At 45.2% G+C, this 20,303-nt stretch overlaps 3 protein-coding genes across 3 annotated transcripts; 2 read left to right on the top strand and 1 right to left on the bottom strand.

Annotated features, from left to right (window-relative positions):
• Positions 1-81: 81 nt before the first annotated feature.
• Positions 82-3,570, bottom strand: sst3b (somatostatin receptor 3b; the record flags this gene model as incomplete). Its single annotated transcript, XM_084685937.1, has 4 exons — positions 82-1,609; positions 1,790-2,164; positions 2,324-2,570; positions 3,164-3,570. Coding segments are annotated over 4 exons (1,299 nt in total), but the record flags the coding sequence as incomplete, so codon positions are not given.
• Positions 3,571-11,030: 7,460 nt separating this feature from the next.
• LOC146237487 (kallikrein 1-related peptidase b1-like) lies at positions 11,031-19,926 on the top strand. The gene is made up of 5 exons (XM_084685938.1): positions 11,031-11,076; positions 11,442-11,637; positions 12,388-12,650; positions 13,595-13,731; positions 19,780-19,926. The coding sequence occupies exons 1-5, from the start codon at positions 11,031-11,033 to the stop codon at positions 19,924-19,926; spliced, it is 789 nt and encodes a 262-aa protein (XP_084542064.1).
• LOC146237488 (snake venom serine protease KN3-like) lies at positions 18,574-19,116 on the top strand. The gene is made up of 2 exons (XM_084685878.1): positions 18,574-18,737; positions 18,921-19,116. Exons 1-2 carry the CDS (start codon positions 18,574-18,576, stop codon positions 19,114-19,116), a joined length of 360 nt encoding a protein of 119 aa, XP_084542004.1.
• Positions 19,927-20,303: the final 377 nt, after the last annotated feature.

Consider the following 20,303-nt stretch of genomic DNA (forward strand, 5'->3'; position numbering starts at 1 on the left):
TAGTTTTGTGCTTTTTTAATTCCCATTGATCCACAAGAGGCCAGTAACCAACCACAACAAAGAAGTTAACCCAGCCACAGGGACAGTTTGACTTCATAAATAGTTTATTCACTTTTATTTTCTTAAATTTTCAAACAACTTTAAGGCCTTGTAGTTCACTAAAGCACCAACGTCACATACAATACCATAGTCGTTCTCAAATACTAAAAAATACTGCTCGGAAACCAAAAACAAAAGCAACTGGATAGAAACAGTGATACTGAACAGCATGAGACTTGTGCTTAACAGATGATTGGTTGGTTAAACAGGAAATGTGCCAGGATATTTACTTTGCATTTTACCATTGTGGAATGATGATGTCACGCTCAATACGAGTAACGATACCGAGCACTTCATTCACCTCCAACAAAACTCACCCTCTCATCCTTTCACTTATCCACTCACCCCCTCACTCGCTCACCCGGGAATTGCATGAACCCGACTGAGAGACAGAGCAGAGACAGTAATAAGCCCAAAACTTTTACAACTTGTACAACATAAGTGCATGTTAGCTCCACACGAAAGAGGCATTAGAAATAAGTGGATGCCAAAGAAAGCACATCTCTCCTACGACGTATCACAGGAGCCACAACATCTCTGCTTTGACCTGTCACGGAAGAACAGGCTGTTGTGCTCATGCTCGTTAAAAGACCAAATGAGGTGGGTCTGCTTTCTGACGCTAAGATGGAATTTCTCTCTTTTTTTTCTTTTTCTTTCAGTTTTTCCACAGTGACACGCAATGGTCTGATGACTTCACTTGGGAAGTCTTTCATTTGCTAGGCCGGGTCAGAGCACACACGCTATGACACACAAACAGGACATGCTGCCACAGGCACAGTATAAACAATCAAGGAACAAAACACATTACGGAACGTTATTATTATTGCCATGGAAATGACCATCCACTTTGAACACGCTGGTAATTCGAGCAATGTACAGAAAAACAAATGTATGAACAGCAATATACAGAAGGACACAAAAACTCCCCTTTCAGTTGATATCTGTATACACGCCACGTACAGTTATGATCTTAAGCCTGTATAATTCATCGAAGCCCTGCTGGGATTAATAACACCAGAGTAAATGTGAGGGTTTGCATATTCTCATCGAATGCTGGAAACGCTGTTGTTGTTGCACGAAGCATGAAATTGGTCGAAAGGCAGTTGATGTTGATGCTCACAGTTGCTGTTGAAGGGAACATGTTCATTTGACACAATGGTACGGGTGTATCCATACTTATATTTCATATTTTGAGTAATTTTAAAATGATAAAAAAAAGGCTGGGCTCCCTTGTGGTACTTTACAAGTAGCTGATCTCTAGGACTGTACTGTGGTCCAGCGAGTCTTCAGGCCGGGATCGTTTTCTTATACTTTTAGAGCCATTGCCCGCAGTGGGAATGGCCTCGCAAGGCCCCAAGCCTGGGCCTTTCCCAGCCGTCTCCCCGGTTTTGACCCTCTGCCCTGGGGGGACCATATCAAGTTGATCCCCCTTCAGAACCTGAGTCTTGGAGCTCTCTGCCACTCCACCATTTCCGTACTGCTCCATCCTGCTGATCTTCTTCATTCGTATCCCTTCCTCTCCTCCTCCCTCCACCCCTCCTTCTCCTCCTCCCTCCACCCCTTCCTCCTCCTCTCCTCCTCCCTCCACCCCTCCCTCTCCTCCTCCCTCCATCCCTTCCTCCTCCTTCTCTCCTCCCTCGCCCTCTACTTCTTCCTCTCCGCCTCCTCCCCCATCCTTCATCTCCGTCACCCCGAGGACGTTTCTAGTTCCGGGCGCAGTACCACTCCTCCGCTGTAACTCTGTACCCACCCTCTCGTGGTTCTCCACCCTCCGCGAGTAGCGACACAGGGCTTTGCGGAAGCCCCGCTTGAAGTTGTCGGACAGGAAGCCGTAGAGGATGGGGTTGGCGCAGGAGTTGGCGTACGACAGGACGACCACGAAGAAGTAGAGCCCTCGGAACTCCCCGGGCAGGACGACAAGCAAGTTGACGATGTTGAGGACGTAGAACGGCAGCCAGCACAGCACGAACACCGCCACCACCACCACCACCATCCGCGTTATCTTACGCTCCGATTTCCTGCGGCGCGAGGAAGTGGCCCGCGCCCGTTTCCCCGCCCTGCGGACCTGGAAGTGACATCACACGAATGATCATTGCGTTGGGAACCGGTTTAGGTCTTTGGCAGTGTGTTTCTATCTGAGGGGGGAAACTGTCCCTGTCTTGGGAGGTCTATTGGTCTAGGAGTCGGCCGCTGGGGTCGGCGGGCCACACATGGCGTCCGTTACCTTGACGACGATGAGCAGGTAGCAGAGACAGATGACCAGCAGGGGGCAGAGGAACCCGACGGTGGAGGTGTAGACGATGAACGAGGCCTTCCAGACCTCGGCCGGCTCGGGCCACACGATACTACAGTTCCCATCATCCTCCAGCACGTCTGCGAACACCACCACGGGCAGCACCACCACGAAGGACACCGCCCACACCGTGGCGTTCACCGCCCTGGCCACACGGGGGCGCCGCCAGCACGCTGACCTGGAGAGAGGAGAGGACAGCATAGGGGTGCAGGATGGACGACAGGTACCGAGGTCAGAGACGAGCAGGATACATTATTACAGAACTTTTTTATATATAAATATCAACCTTTTGAAAAAAGGTTTTCACACACAGTGAAAGGAGAGTAGGAGGGACCAAAAATGTCTAAAACAGAGTAAAGCAGAGCAACGTACAACAGAGTACAGTAGAGCAGAGCAACGTACAACAGAGTACAGTAGAGCAGAGCAACGTACAACAGAGTACAGTAGAGCAGAGCAACGTACAACAGAGTACAGTAGAGCAGAGTCGTCATCAAGTACTCATCAAGGAGACCCAATGCACAAATGTGCCCAAAAACATTCTACTTTTGAGCTTTTTTTCACCACTTTTTTGTATTTTTATACTAGTTCAACTTTTTCACACATAAAACGACACAAAAAAGTTTCATGTTTTTTGCAATTATTTAAAAAAACGTTCTAAACTTTTGGGCTATAAACAAAACAAAAAACAATTTTTCAACCAACAGATGTACTGTCACCGACAGTAAATGATCGCCGTCAGAGTACCCAATCAGAGGCTTGCAGCAAACACACCTGATGGGGTGCACCACGGCCAGGTAGCGGTCGATGGACATGACGGTCAGGCAGAAGATGGAGGTGAACTGGTTGATGGCGTCCACGGTCATGACCACGCGGCAGACCAGCGAGCCGAAGGGCCAGGAGAGGAGGGCGTTCTGCACGGCCAGGAAGGGAAGGCCCAGCATGAACAGCTCGTCAGCCACCGCCAGGTTCAGGATGTATATGTTGGTGACGGAGACCGCCTGGGTGTGGTGCAGCACCACGTGGATGACCAGGGTGTTCCCCACCAGGCCGACCACGCACACCGCCGCGTACATGGCGGGGATCAGCACCCCGGCCACGCTGGGCCTGAACCCCCCCGCGGCCCCGGGGGCGGAGCCGTTGTGCCGGGCGGGGTCGTCGGCGGGGGGGTCGTGGGCGGGGTGGAGGGGAGCGGGCGTGGGGGAAGAGGGGGTGAGGAGGAGGAGGAGGAGCGTGGGGAGGGAGGAGATGGGGAGGGTGGCGGTGGCGGAGGAGGCGGGGGAAGCCCAGGTTGGGGTGGGGGTCGTCTGGGGCGGGAGGGAGGGGAGGGAGGCTTGAACTTCAACGAGCTCCATGGAGGAACGAGTGGATGAGGGGGAGGAAAGGGGGGGAGGGGGGAGATAATGTGTGGAGGAAGGATACGAGAGGATTTGAGGGGTGTAAGAGTACAGGCGGAGAGAGGAGGAGAAAAGGGAAGAGGAAGTGGGAACTGTAGAGGGAGGAAGGGAGGATGGAGAGAAGGTGGCAGAGAGTGGAGTTCTCAGAGCTTTGCCATTGGTCCTGAAAAAGAGATAGAAAGAGACAAAGAGAAAAGAGGAAGGAAGATTTAAAAGGAAAGGGAGAGAGACATAGAGAGATGCTAATCTTAAATCTCAAAGGAGAGCAGCGAAAATAAGACAGCGAAAATATTTCAGCGAATAAGCTGCGAAAGTATTTCCAACAACTATTTACTTTGTTTTATTCAAACGTGGTTGAGCTGGACACCGATCATGTCGGGAAGAAAGCTGGACCAAAACAACAGGAAGTCGACTTGTTTGTTTGTCCCTAACTTGTTGATGTGAACATGGGAGCTTCGTAATAGAGCTGAGACCATACAAACACACGCTCAGCTACGCACACACACACACACACACACACACACACACACACACACACACACACACACACACACACACACACACACACACACACACACACACACACACACACACACACACACACACACACAAACACTCTCCTGCGACAAACACAAACACACCAGACTCTGGTCTGCTGCTACAAAAAATGTCTGCATTTACTCATTGCCACTCAGGACACAGTCCTCTCTACACACATACACACGTCACACGCGCACTCCCGTACCTGAGTTATAGCTGATAATTGGCCCCCGGTCTGCTCTGGTTTATGTGCAGAAACAACAGAGGCATGTTCTTGACAAGCCCGCGTTTGATTAGCGCAAACATGATAAAGGGATGGGGAGTGAGGAGGGGCTAAGGGTGGCAGACTAGCAGAGATGGAGTGAGGGAGACGAGAGAGGTTTGGGGGGAGGGTAGAGGTATAGGAAGGAGAAAACATCCGACCAGAGATGGGCAGTGAGATAATGAGGGAGGGGGGGGGGGGAGGGGGGGAGGGATGAGTTGGTAGTGAGCAGTGGCCCAGCGCTCATCAAGCAGTGTGACACTGACAGTATTTTTGTACACTTCCTTTCCCGTGGGTGTTGCTCCTAAACTGTGCCCCTCTGGAAACGTCACGCATTAATCACTCAGTTCCACAACACAAACAAACAAGACGAGCTGATGAATCATGTGACAGGCAAGGACACAATCAATCACTGGACTGATCTCTTTGCTTGAGCCAATAAAGACTTGTGTGAAGAAATGTGATGCACACAAAGACACACACACACACACACAATTTACGATAACACACACAACAGTGTGGGGACATAAACACATCTGACACAGCGAGACCCCAATTACGGTGTACAAGTGTTGGTAGCTGCAAGTTATTGTTTGTGTCACAGAGTGTGTGTCTCAGTGTGTGTCTCAGTGTGTGTGTGTGTGTGTGTGTGGGGAGGGGGGGGGGTGGGCGGGGTGTCAAGGTGGAGTGATTGGACAGAGAATGACTGGAGGGTGGAATGCACCACACACATGCACACACACAAGTACACACACACACACACACACACACACACACTGCATGCAAACATGCACGATCACAGACTCAGAGAGTCTGAGAGAAAAAAGGCGGTTAGAATGAGAAAAGGATCCAAATTGAAAAGAAAAAAAAAAGATACAGACGACTGTGTTCCAAGGAGTCTATCAGTTTCTAACACGTACTTTTCTCTTATTTTCTCTCTCTTGTTTCCTTCCAATTTTTTCTTGATTTCTAATTTACCAAACCTACAATTTGTCACAGCAAGAGTGGGTTGATTTATTCTTCCGCTAGCCAGGAGGGAACTGAACAGAGAACCAGACAGAAAATCACTTTCTCTGTTCAATATCGAAGACATCTTTTAAGTCCAGCAGTTTCAGACTCCGCCAGACACAATCCCCCGACTCTAAACAGGAAACAGCAACTGCTTCTGGAAGCGTTCACGGTCCCTCTACAAGACACTCTGAAAGTGAGCGAGTGTGTTTTGGTCTGTCTCTTGAGAGCTGTTGAAACCTGTACTTAGTATGGGACCGTTGATATCAGAGAAAGGTCATCCCCGTCAGGGGCGGATCTAGAGATTTTCATTCGGGGTGGCAATGGGGTGGCAGAAGGAAGTTGTTGGGTGGCCTCCTGGAGGCGAATTAAACGGAGAGTCGTTCGCCCAGTGAACGGGCCGGCTGAAACGGAGGGTCGTTCGCCCAGTGAACGGGCCGGCTGAAACGGAGGGTCGTTCGCCCAGTGAACGGGCCGGCTGAATGCATCAGCTCCTCTTTGACTGGCGTCTCCTGAACAGAGCGCTGACCAAACCCCGCAGCGAACAAAGGTAGCCCTAATCAGTGCAACCATAAAACACCACACACAGACACACACACACACAACTTCTATTTCCCCTGTGTTCAGAGGCAGAAGGCGCAATTGTCTGTCCTAATCTCCTGCATCCACAATACCACAGGAAGCCCTACCCAACCCATACACACACACATACACACACTCTCTCACACACACACACACACACACACTCTCACACAGACACACACACTCTCTCTCTCACGCACATACACTCTCTCTCTCACACACAAACACTCTCTCTCTCTCTCTCTCTCTCTCTCTCTCTCTCTCTCTCTCTCTCTCTCTCTCACACACACACACAAACACACACACACTCCTTCTCTCACACACATACACTCTCTCTCTCACACACACACACACACACACAGAGCTATTTAGTTTGTATGAATGGGCCCGACACAGATGCTCCCTATTGACATTTAACGACAGCCTCGACTCCGAACGTTCAAAAGCCTCTGTGCATGATTACGTGGTTTGTGCTGGAGCACGCACACACACACACACCTTAACACGCACACACCTGGACACACACACCTCCCGGCCAATATAAAAGCCGTGTCCAGGCCTCTGTAATTAGCCTGTATGGGAGGCCTGTGGACAGGTGGGTGGACTTGAAAGGTCAACGCTGAAACGTCTGGAATCAGAGGGAGGACAAATGTTTACCGTGTGGAACGCTTTCAAATTCATACTGATGGGGGGTAGAGAGAAGCGGGAATGGGTGGAGAGAGAGGGAGGGGAGGAGGAGAGAAAGAGGTGGGCATGGAGTAGGGAGCGAGAGAGGGGGAGAGAGCTGGAGAGAGAGGGGAGATGAGAGAGGGAGAGGGGGAGAGAGCTTACGAGAGAGGGAGAGGGGGAGAGAGAGGGGAGATGAGGGAGGCAGAGGGGGAGAGAGAGGGGAGATGAGAGAGAGGTAGGAGAGAGAGGGGAGATGAGAGAGGCAGAGGGGGAGAGAGAGGGGAGATGAGGGAGGCAGAGGGGGAGAGAGAGGGGAGATGAGAGAGGGAGAGGGGGAGAGAGCTTACGAGAGAGGGAGATGAGCGAGGCAGAGGTAGGAGAGAGAGGGGAGATGAGGGAGGCAGAGGGGGAGAGAGAGGGGAGATGAGGGAGGCAGAGGGGGAGAGAGAGGGGAGATGAGGGAGGCAGAGGGGGAGAGAGAGGGGAGATGAGAGAGAGGTAGGAGAGAGAGGGGAGATGAGAGAGGCAGAGGGGGAGAGAGAGGGGAGATGAGGGAGGCAGAGGGGGAGAGAGAGGGGAGATGAGGGAGGCAGAGGGGGAGAGAGAGGGGAGATGAGAGAGGGAGAGGGGGAGAGAGCTTACGAGAGAGGGAGATGAGCGAGGCAGAGGTAGGAGAGAGAGGGGAGATGAGGGAGGCAGAGGGGGAGAGAGAGGGGAGATGAGGGAGGCAGAGGGGGAGAGAGAGGGGAGATGAGAGAGGGAGAGGTAGGAGAGAGAGGGGAGATGAGAGAGAGGTAGGAGAAAATCAGGGTCCAGGATGGCAGTTTCACCCTGCAGCGGTGAGTGAGGGGGAGGCACCTCCAACCTTTCAGACCCCCCACGCACCCAACACATACGCCTGCTCTCATCCTCACCTCATGTTCCCGCCTCCCTGTCATTGACAGATAGGGAGAGAGATCCATTGTATTCACATGTGTTCCAGTCCCCTGACGCATGTCTATACAGACACACACACACACACGCACATAGACACACAGACAAAGACCATGTACACACAGATACACAACACACCCAGCAGGCAGTCATGCAGTCACACACACATACACACACGCATACATACATACATACATACATACATACATACATACATACATACATACATACATACATACATACATACATACATACACACACACACACACACACACACACACACACACACACACACATTCAGGCACAGGCTCAGGTTCTTCTGTGACTTAACGTCAACAACTACTTAAACATCAAACCTCCTGACATCCCACAGGTCCCTCGACACAGCAGGCACTGCTAACCCTTGGCTGTGATGTCACCTGCTAACCCTTGGCTGTGATGTCACATGACGCGCTGCCAGTGAGTGGAACCACATACATCGAGATATTTGATTACAGGCCAAATTGGCCGTGTACAAACAAGCCATGGAAAATAAACACCATTAAGACACTCATTGAACTGATTGGAGCCCAATTAAATAAAAAGGGGGTGGGGAGGGTGGGCAGGAAGGAGTGTGTGAGAGAGAGAGATTTAGAGAGAGAGAGAGAGAGAGAGAGAGAGAGAGAGAGAGAGAGAGAGAGAGAGGGCAGACGTCAATAGAAGTGAAGGAGAGAGTGAGGGAGAGGTCTGTATTTATCTTTCTCTGGATTTTAGTGTAGTGTTTTAAGTGTGGCCTACATGTAAAAATGAGGATGACAATAATTGTAGGAAGGAAGGATGATGACAGTGATGAGGATACATTTAGGAAGAGGATGATCAAGATGATCAAGTTACTGTAAGAGATGGGAGGAAGAGGAAGGTGAGGAAGAAGGATAGACACAGTGTATCAATTCTCGAGAGAGAGTCTATTCGGAACTAAATGAAGTGATAACTGACATTGGCCGCGTTTCCCAGATTCGTTAAGAAGCTCTTAACGCCAAGAGGTTCTTTGGAGCGTTCTAAGAGCGCTCTACGGTCTTAGAACGCTCCCAAGAAGCTCTTAGCGTTGAATGTCTCTCAGTGTGAGACTGAACCCCGCCGACAGGTGACGGGAAGTGCCACCATCGCGCGGCAGCGTATCTCAACTCCCTCTCTCCACTCGGATGAGCGCAAGGTCTCCCCTTCTCTCACGCGCGCCACTCAGTAGAAATGACTACAGTTTTGCTCGTACGGAACGATACTTGCTTGATTTGGTAAACTGTCGTAAAGTACGTTATCATTAGACATCAAAAGAATGTATGCATACGAATCATCGAAAGTAATTGATGTCTACTCATATTAAGAATTGGAAAAACTGAAGAAAAAAAATACTACACAAATAACAATAGGCTACTGCAAACCCACAGTAGCATATAGGTAGATTTTAACATACCCATGCGCACTGTAACAACTCAGTCAAAGTTGAAAGAACAATTCATATGAAAACACAGTGGCAACAAGGATTACATCAACCTCCCTATGAGGTTCAAAATAATAATAATAAAATAATAAAACTAGATAGCCTAGATGATAATGATCATGCTCTTACCTTTGGTATTAAAATGTGAGCAGTTTCTCAGATGTAAAATACACACAAGTTTGCTGCTCTCTCCTAAATGATAAGCTTTAACAAGGACAACCGTCAGCGCTTTATGTCTTTTGTGTTTCCAATCTGCCTTGTCGCGAGCTGCAATTGCGGTCTGCCACAATCACGTACCATACCCGTATTACAAGGACGCGTCTCGGTTTAACCGTTGCAATGCTGAGATGGGTTACAGGCCTTTACGTCACACACACACACACATACACTCACACACACACACACACAAACACACACACACACACACAAACACACACACATACACACACACAGGTATGGTATTGTGTGAGTGATGGCAAATGGATTCAGAGAGAGTTCAGTGATATTTGTGATATCACAGTATAGTACTTAAATCAAGGTATATAACCTTCTTCCTTTTGTTGTAATCATGTTTTGATGATCACCTTTTGCTTTTTATTTTTTTATTTTTAATTATTTTTACACATTGTATTGCCTTTGTGTATTTATGTATGTGAAGCACATTGAATTACCACGGTGTTTGAATTGTGCTATATAAATCAACTTGCCTTGCCTTTTTTGTGATGAGGACAGGAGGAGGATATTAGGCATCTTTTTAGTCAGTGTTCCAGGTTCCAGGCTCTGTTTCAGGTGCTGCAGGACTGGTCTCGGAGGCTCGGGAGGGAGTTTTCAGTGCCGTTGTTTCTACGAGGACCCAGGTACACAGTTCTGTTTTTACGGGGACCCAGATACACAGTTCTGTTACTAGGGGGACCCAGATACACAGTTCTGTTACTAGCGGGACCCAGATACACAGTTCTGTTACTAGGGGGACCCAGATACACAGTTCTGTTACTAGGGGGACCCAGATACACAGTTCTGTTACTAGGGGGACCCAGGTACACAGTTCCACAGTTCTCTCTCTCACACTCACTCACACACACACACACACTGTCAACTGGGTCACGGCACATTGATCGTGAAGTCAAAAAATATAAACACTTAAACTCCACAAAACACCATCTCCAACTTTACCCCCAGTTCGTTTCATTAAGACTCTGGGGCTGACATGTGTATTTGCGTAAATAGTTGTAAGTTACATAAAGACCAGTAAGGCCCAGTAAACTGACTTACTAAAAGGATGCTGCTCTACCATCGATCAGACCAACCGTTAAACAGTTATGTAAATGTCCTGTCAATGTGTACTACAATCTCTTTTATAGAAACTCAGTTCCATTCAATCCACTGTGTACCCTGATAGGAACTTGAATACAATCTTAGTCAAACACATGTGTGTTCTTGTGTTCTTGTGTAGGAGTGTGTGTGATTGTGAGTGTGAGGAAGTGCGTACGTGAATAAGATACTACCAGATAACCAAAAACAATCCAGGTAAAACCAAGGATCCTTGGATGGATCATGTGACAGGTCATGTGACCAGTCCCCTGGATGATGAGCTGTTCTCTCCTCTCTCCTCTCACGTACAGTCATGAACAGGTAGTTCAGCCAATAGAACTGCCAGGATAACCTGGAGCCAGGTGATTGGTGGAGGTGCATGGCGCCATCGGGACAGAGTACGTGTAAAAAGACGGCAGAATCCGTCCAGAGTTCCAGAATCGTCTCCTGGGAAGAAAGAAGATGAAGATGGTTCTAGCACCTCTCCTCCTCCTCCTCCTCTGGACAGGTGAGTCTAGCTCTGCACCTCCTCCTCTTCCTCTGGACAGGTGAGTCTAGCTCTGCACCTCCTCCTCGTGTGCACAGGTGAGTCTAGCTCTGCACCTCCTCCTCTTCCTCTGGACAGGTGAGTTCTACCTCTCAGCTCTGACTTGTTCAGTGCCTACTTGCATTCTACTACTTGCACTATTCCTATTTGAAACATTCTGTATGTCTTCTTCTGTAATAATTCTTCAACTACGAATGTGTGAATGTGTTTAATATGATTCCATTCCCTCCCTCTCTCTCTGTCTCTTTTCCTCTCTCTCTCTCTCTCTCTCTCTCTCTCTCTCTCTCTCTCTCTCTCTCTCTCTCTCTCTCTCTCTCTCCAAACAGAGAGCACATTGAGCTACAATCAGAAGAGGATCCTTGGAGGATATGACTGTGCTGTCACCGAAAGGCTGTACCACGTCCATCTGTATAAGCACCATAGCACATATCCTTCTGAGTATCTGTGTGGTGGTTCCCTCATCCATGCAGAGTGGGTGCTGACAGCTGCCAAGTGTTATTTCCCTAAGGAAAAGAAAGGCTGGTGAGTTTGTTTTTACTGTGTGCGTCTTCTGATGTGTGTGTGTTTCTAATGTAATGAACTTTTCCTCAGTTTAATCACTTTTTGTATTGACTATTTTAACGTACGCTATGTGTATATATTTGTATTAGGGTTGTCATGATAACGCGTTTATTTCTATTAATTAATTGTAGAAAAAATGACGTTTGAATTTTTTTTCCACGGATTACCGTGATATATGTAAAGCTGATAGGAACATCGTTTTGTGTGATTTCTGCCATGAAAGATTTTCGTACTGTTGGTGTTGTTGGAGCCGTTCCAATTGGGTCTAATGGGGCTTCAGAATACCCTATAAAAGGAGGCCTAACTGATAGTGTGGTTCTCCCCTAAATCTGTGACATAACCACGCCCCCTTCATTTGATTTTAAGAAATGGAACTGAATAAATAATGCATTTTTCAACAAAAGTGAAGCTTATATTTATTGAACTTTACTGATTCATTCTCATTTTTTTTTAGAAAAAGTTGTTAATGTGTGTATTGCTGAATGGATTTTTTTAGGATGGATTTTACAGCCATTTTATTTAACATAAACAACATTTCACAGTTACAGACACATGTAATGCATCATTGCTTTGTGTCGCTCAAGAGCAACGCTGCCTACCAAAGCAGTCGAGTTGCGTTTCGGGTCGCACACACACATATACTGTCACTATCGAACGGACACCATCAAATGAATCCTGAATCTTCTTGTAACCGACTCTTCTCTCTGCCAGGGAGATCTATGTGCATGCAGGTGTTCACCCAGGAACTGAAAAGGTCGCTGAATACCCCATCAAAGAAATTCAGAGGTTCCATGACGACAAACACAACCTCCCTGGTGAAATAATCCTGCTGAAACTTCAGAGCGCTGTGCCTGAAGGTATCACGCCTGTCTCACTCCCGGTGTGTGATGATAAGGGTCAGCCTACTGTCGCTCCCACATCCATCCAGCTGGCCGGACACGTTCTTACAACAACGAGGATGTTAAATCATGACAGTAAGATCATTTTTATTATGAGGAACTCAGACTCAGGATGGAGATGTGACTCTGAACTATGTGTTGTCTCCGTGGAGATATGTGACTCTGAACTATGTGTTGTCTCCGTGGAGATATGTGACTCTGAACTATGTGTTGTCTCCGTGGAGATATGTGACTCTGAACTATGTGTTGTCTCTATGGAGATATGTGACTCTGAACTATTTGTGGTCTCCATGGAGATATGTGACTCTGAACTATGTGTTGTCTCCGTGGAGATATGTGACTTTGAAGTATGTGTTGTCTCCATGGAGATATGTGACTCTGAACTATGTGTTGTCTCCATGGATATATGTGACTCTGAACTATGTGTGGTCTCCATGGAGATATGTGACTCTGAACTATGTGTTGTCTCCATGGAGATATGTGACTCTGAACTATGTGTGGTCTCCATGGAGATATGTGACTCTGAACTATGTGTTGTCTCCATGGAGATATGTGACTCTGAACTATGTGTTGTCTCCATGGAGATATGTGACTCTGAACTATGTGTTGTCTCCATGGAGATATGTGACTCTGAACTATGTGTTGTCTCCATGGAGATATGTGACTCTGACCTCTGTGTTGTCTCCATGGAGATATGTGATTCTGACCTCTGTGTTGTCTCCATGGAGATATGTGACTCTGACCTCTGTGTTGTTTCCATGGAGATATGTGACTCTGACCTCTGTGTTGTCACCATGGAGATATGTGACTCTGACCTCTGTGTTGTCTCCATGGAGATATGTGACTCTGACCTCTGTGTTGTCTCCATGGAGATATGTTACTCTGACCTCTGTGTTGTCTCCATGGAGATATGTGACTCTGACCTCTGTGTTGTCTCCATGGAGATATGTGACTCTGACCTCTGTGTGTCTCCATGGAGATATGTGACTCTGACCTCTGTGTTTTCTCTATCCTTCCAGAAAACGTTGAGTCTAAGAACTTGCTGTGTGTGGACATGGAGGTTGTGAAATGCCCGAAGCCATCAATGCTTTGTTTTAATGATGTTTATCGAAAGCATAGCCTTTGTTATAAAGGATATGGAAAGAATGCCGGCCAGGTAGGGAAACAACTCCTACCTCATCTTCAACAGCATCATCTTAAATATGTTTAGTAAAAGTGACTGAGAAATTGCAATTATTTGTTACAAAATAAATTCCCTCTTTCTTTCTTTCTTTCTTTCTTTCTTTCTTTCTTTCTTTCTTTCTTTCTTTCTTTCTTTCTTTCTTTCTTTCTTTCTTTCTTTCTTTCTTTCTTTCTTTCTTTCTTTCTCTCTCTCTCTCTCTCTCTCTCTCTCTCTCTCTCTCTCTCTCTCTCTCTCTGTCTCTCTCTCTCTCTCTCTCTCTCTCTCTCTCTCTCTCTCTCTCTCTCTCTCTCTCTCTCTCTCTCTCTCTCTCTCTCTCTCTCTCTCCCCACACCGTTCAGTTCGTGTCTGTGCTCACATCAAGTTGATCAAGAAGCTTACTGGTCTTGAATAGATTCACATCTGACCTAGCTTCTGGGGTGGGACGCCACCATCTAGTGGTCACTAGTGGTAACTACACCAGGTTCAGGATGGATATACAACAGATAATTGCTTGTAAAATGATGTTGGATTCAATAAGGAACAAAGGTTTATGTCTTACTATGAAGCTGTAAATCAGGGTGGGCCAGTGGTTAATCAGAGGGGCACATTAAAAAACACATTAGTTCCGCTTTTGGGGCAAGCACATTTAATCGTAATAACTTGATCAATTTATTTAATTTCATTATTCAGTCAGCACGGGGGGAGGGCGGGGGCAGGGACATTTTACAGGGGTACTGGCCCCTGTAGCCCCCCGTGTAGAACCACCACTGCGAAAGTCTTCTGTCATTACATTGGTTGTCCTCATCCCTCCTCGAGGCTGAAAGAAGAGAGACAGGGAGATGAGAGAGAAAGAACACAAAACAGTACATGGACAAGACAGTCCCTTTCTTTTGTAAATATTCATTTGCAAACGCAGACACAAACGTTCACCGACTGAGTTAAGGATCCCAGATCACAACTTTGCTTGTGGACACATAACAACAGCACCACCAATTGGTGGCTAGTAACAACTACACTCATGCCAAAATATTTTTGAAATATTGATAAAAATGAGCTTAATATGAAGAAAGTGAGCTTATATTCAAAATATATCAGCTAGAAAACTTTTAAAAAACAAAAATATATTTGGCACCCCATAGGGTTTAAAGCTAGTAAACTGCTAGTCAGCCGGAATACTTGGATGTCGGAACTTGGACAGCTTCACAAATGTTACCTACAGCAGCGGTAGGCTGTATCCTACATTTGCCAATAACTTTTATCAATGTAAAAAAAGAAGATAGCACTAAAAATCATGTTAGCCTGCACTAAATACATTGGGTACGGTGATTCTAGCTTTAACAATGTGAAAGGATTTAAGTGTCCCAAACATGGGAGGGACATCTTTAATAATAATTAGTTAATCATTAATATGTAATTAATAATTAATTGATAATTAATAATACAAATAATTGTTTAGAATAAAAACATGTTTGAGCTTCTTAATTAGCAAAGAAAATAAGGAAAGGAATTATGTCAACATGGAACTAGTAGTTAGTACGGTTTAACGAAGGAAATTGAACTAAAAGCTAGTGGAAAACATTTTTGTAAAGAAAATGCAGAAAACCCAACAAATTCAATTAAATCTTTCACCTCAATAAAGAACATAGTCATACATATTGACACTCTCATTCCAAACTTGGTCCTTAAACAATATGACAAATGAGAATATAACCAGTCATAATGGTATAAGCAGTAACACAATAATACAGCCTACCCTTGTCTGGAGTTTTGTCCTCATCCATGTGGTATCTTTGGTAACGCTGGCTGACTGACACATTGTGCACCCAAGCTTCACTGTAAGCCTTTCCTCCAAGTCAGCCTTTTCTATTGGTTCCAGTCGCTGTTCTCTCTCTCTCTCTCACTCTCTCTCTCTCTCTCTCTCTCTCTCTCTCTCTCTCTCTCTCTCTCTCTCTCTTTCTCTTTCTCTCTCACTCTCTCTCTCTCTCTCTCTCGCTCTCTCCCGCTTTCTCGCTCTCTCTCTCTCTCCCGCTTTCTCGCTCTCTCTCTCAACCCCACCCCCCTTTCTCTCTCTCATTTGACCCCAGTGTTCTTGTATTTGACCCCAGTGTTCTTGTATTTGGCACAAATCAACAATAACCAGGAATACTGAAACTTATTGAATGTAGTAATCTCTGTTAAGAAGCTCCAGTCAAATTGTGTCTTTGATCTACCGTGTTACTGTAACATACCAGGACACTTGGCTGAGTCTCGATAGTCAAATCCACAACCGGAACATTCAGTGAATGGAATACTCTAGAAGTTCTTTCTAGTTTAAACGTTAGATAGGAAATTTTACTACAACTGGCACAATATCTTTACATGAAAGATATTGATGAAACGACTGTGTGACTGTGTGTATGTGAGTGTGTGCGTGTGTGTATGTGTGTATATGTATGTGTGTCCATGCATTTGACTGAATTACATCAAGATAAGCAAACCTTCCTGACTGGTACAAACGGATTGGTGATAACTGTCACGCTTGAAGTTCATAATACAGAAGACCTTGGTTGAACACAGAACACACCCTCTTACTGGAGTTAACACAGTCAGACACGCACACACACACACACAGTAGTTAAGAGCACGGTAGATGAAAGAGGTAGAACAAGGTTCCAAGTAGAATAAAAATAGGGTTTATGGACTGCTTAGAACCCTCTGAAAGTACTGTTTAGAACCCGTCTCCTGCCAGCCTTACCTGAACAGATCAGGGGTCTGTTCCATAAAGCAAGTTTACAGAATCAGGCAGGCTTACGTCAAATACTTTCCGTCAAATGTGTTCTTACGAACTTCCGTTTAAAGTAAGAAATTCAACATATATTATGTAATTTCTTTGTAATCATCCAAAATAATGCTAAGTGTATGGGTATTTTTCCAAGTAGGCCAATGACTGGTCGATACGTGCGATCGATGCATTGAGTGGACAACGTGCTTTGAGTGGGCCGCGCACCGTTTACTGAGTGGGCCGGTCTGACAGTAAAACTCCCGGGCCACTTTTCCCCCCAGTCCGTCCCTGGCTATGACCATATTCTGTAGAAATTAACAAAGCATATAGCACATGTATATTATCTCAGTAGATACACGTCTGACATGTTGTACTTAAATAACATGTGTATGTGTGTATATGTGTGTGTGTCCATGCATTTGAACGAATTACATCAAGATAAGCAAACCTTCCTGACAAGCACAAACGGACAGGTGATAACTGTCACGCTTGAAGTTCATAATACAGAAGGCCTTGGTTGAACACAGAACACACCCTTGTACTGGAGTTAACCCAATCAGACACGCACACACACACACACGCAGCTTAGTTTTTTTTTAAAAGCAAAACAAGTATTCTTCTATAAACTAAAGTGTCAGGTATTCTAATTTACACGTTTACATTTTCATGTTCTCATTTTCTAAATACTGTTTCTCAGGGTAGCAGAAAGTGATCTTTCAGAGAAACCAAAGTCTCTGTCACCAGAATATGAGTCTCTTCTTTCTTACTTTGTCTGATTGCATGTTTCCTGCAACACCAACACCCTTTGGTTTTGTTTACAGTTTTAGCCAGTAATGTAGGTAGCAACAGGACTTTAGGCTTAACTTTAAACAAAAGGCCACTCATGTACAGATTGTACTCTCTCTACATAGGAAATGCTATGACCATATTCTGGAGAATTGAACAAAGCATATAGCACATGTATATAATATATATCTCAGTAGATACACGTCTTACATATTGTACTCAATAAGATGACTCAAGATACTAGAAAGGTAGAAAACGTTACCTAATGTTAAAACATGAATGTACAGTGTTTGGTAGATATATGAATTCTTGAATAATGGAGGATGGGCAGTACCGCTCATCTCTCCACCCATGTACAGTCATGAACAGTAGTTCAGCCAATAGAACAGCCAGGATAACCTGGAGCCAGGTGATTGGTGGAGGTGCATGGTGCTATCGGGACAGAGTACGTTTAAAAAGACGCCAGGATCCGTCCAGAGATCCAGAATCGTCTCTTGGGAAGAAAGAAGATGAAGATGGCTCTAGCTCCTCTCCTCCTCCTCCTCCTCTGGACAGGTGAATCTAGCTCTGCACCTCCTCCTCAGACTCCACAGGGGTCCACCTCGGCAGGGACTCTTGATTCTTGCGTTGATCATGTTGAGGATGGTTAAACTCTGCCTCACCACCTAATCTCAGATTTTTTGTCAGGTTGATTTTATGTTTTCATTTGAAAAAGGACGTATGTTGTACGATCATAATGTTTTATTGGAAAACTATGCAAACCACCAGCAAATTTTCCTAAATGAATGAAATTCATTTGATTTAATCATTATAGAAAGATACATTTACTCAACTCCACATAGTTATTTGAACTTTATTATTGTGTATTTTGAGTAAATGTAAATTACGCTTCTTAAGTAAATTACGAAATGTGTTTACGGAAGCAGATAGAAGTATCAAAATGTATTACATTTGAGTTACATAGGCTTAATCAATTAAAGGACTAATAATTAATCTCAGTGAGTTCCATGAATGTAGGGAACATGAGCAACCCATGTTGCACTTTATCGTATCAGAAGAGCTGATATGTGTTGACCAACTCAAATGGTTCAAGGCAATCAGTTTCCAAAAACTGATTTAACTTGAGTGAACGTATCTTCTTTTACAGAGTGTGTAACATTTTTCACTCCATCACATTTTTTGCATATTTCTTTTTAAAATGATGTACAGCATACTGTATACTCTCTCTTTCTTCTCTCTCTTTCATTTACTCTATTTCTATCCATGTAGATTCTTCATCAAGCTACAATATGAAGAGGGTTATAGGAGGCCAGGACTGTGGAGATAAAGACAGGAGGTACCACGTCAGACTGCACCATAGTAACGGTGTTGACGCCTACCTATGTGGTGGTTCCCTCATCAGTATACAATGGGTTTTGACCGCTGCTCACTGTCTGATCAATGGCAAATTAGGGTAAGTGGAAGAGAGTCGTGCTACTGTTTGACACTGAAACGTATCCATGTGGATCTATCAGTGCGCTGTTACAATCATTTCATCTGCCCCATCTATGGGACTTTGCAGTGTTTACAAAGACATGTAAAGTCATAATGGGAGTGAGAGATCACCTGCTTACTGTTAACACTTTCTTTCTACCAGGACACTGAAAGCTTATGTAGGCGTTCATCCAGTTCCAGATCCAAAAAAGTTCCAGATCATTAAAGAATATTTCACATACACTGACAAGGACGGTCTCCATGACATCATGTTACTGAAGCTTCCAACTGCTGTGGACATCGTGCCAATACAACTTCCAGACTGCGCAAATTTTTGGACAAACTTGATGACATGGTAAATCACTAACACACATTACTAACATGTCTTACATTCTGACTTGGATATCAACACAGGAACAGTAGTTTTGATTGTGAAGTTGGTATCGATGTCACTTTGTCTTCCATAAAGCTTTTTGGGGCCCAAAACTAAGAAACCATGCAACGGGGTCACAGTTCAGGTGGCTGGTTATGCTGGAACCAAACCCACCGCTGAGGGAGGTAAGAAAGTTAGGATTTTTTACATATAATACACTACTTGCTGATGAGCTTTGTAGTAAGACAGTATACTAACATGTAATACAGTATTATCTGATGGGGTAGTAAGACAGTATTCTAACATGTAATACAGTATTTGGCAGCTACAGAAGCTACTGAAACACAGATGGATCTAATGTGACCTCCCTGCACTCTCCATCCTTACAGCCAGTGTCCCTTTTCCTACAAAACTGCAGTGTGCTGACTTTACTGTTATGGACTGCACAACTACATCGTATCAACATAATTTCTGTTATGGATCATCCAAAATCACCCCAAATGTGGACACCTGCGGCGTAAGAGCACATTCACTACACTGTCATTAACAGTATCATATTTTAATACAAATATGTTTTTATCATTTAATCCCCATCTCAATCTCCCCATCTCTATTTCTCTCTCCCTTGTTCTATGTCTCTTTCTTTCAGGGGGACTCTGGAGGAGGTGTGGTGTATGAGAACCAGATCTTTGGTGTGCATGTTAAGGGTAAACCAGTTCTTTGTAGCGGACCGAGTAGAGCTATGGATGTCTGCAAGTACAAAGAATGGATCAAGGATAAAACTGGTCTACGCTAATGCTGAACATGTAATGTGATCCTGCTTTCTAACCAGCAATAAAGAGATCTCTGATCTCCCTGCATGAACTACACGTCTCTGGTCACTTCTGTTACTGTGTGTGTGTGTTGGGGGGAGGGCATAAGCATTTACAGGTAGGAGGTGACAGGAACATATGTAGATACTACATTATCACAACAACGTTTTTGAGAAAGAGAATCAGATGTTTTGGATGAGAGAACAAGGCATAGATTACAGTTTTTTACAGTCGCTAGGACACATTTCTCAATACTTAAGTCGAGTTTTCAAAACTCTTCACACAGTGAGCACAACAGTACATGTGGGCTAAACTGTGGATCATTTATCATTGCTTTGGCACAAAATGCATTCAATGACCA

Source organism: Hypomesus nipponensis, chromosome 21, assembly GCF_054491055.1.
Source record: "Hypomesus nipponensis isolate SF chromosome 21, ASM5449105v1, whole genome shotgun sequence".
Taxonomy (NCBI): domain Eukaryota; kingdom Metazoa; phylum Chordata; class Actinopteri; order Osmeriformes; family Osmeridae; genus Hypomesus; species Hypomesus nipponensis.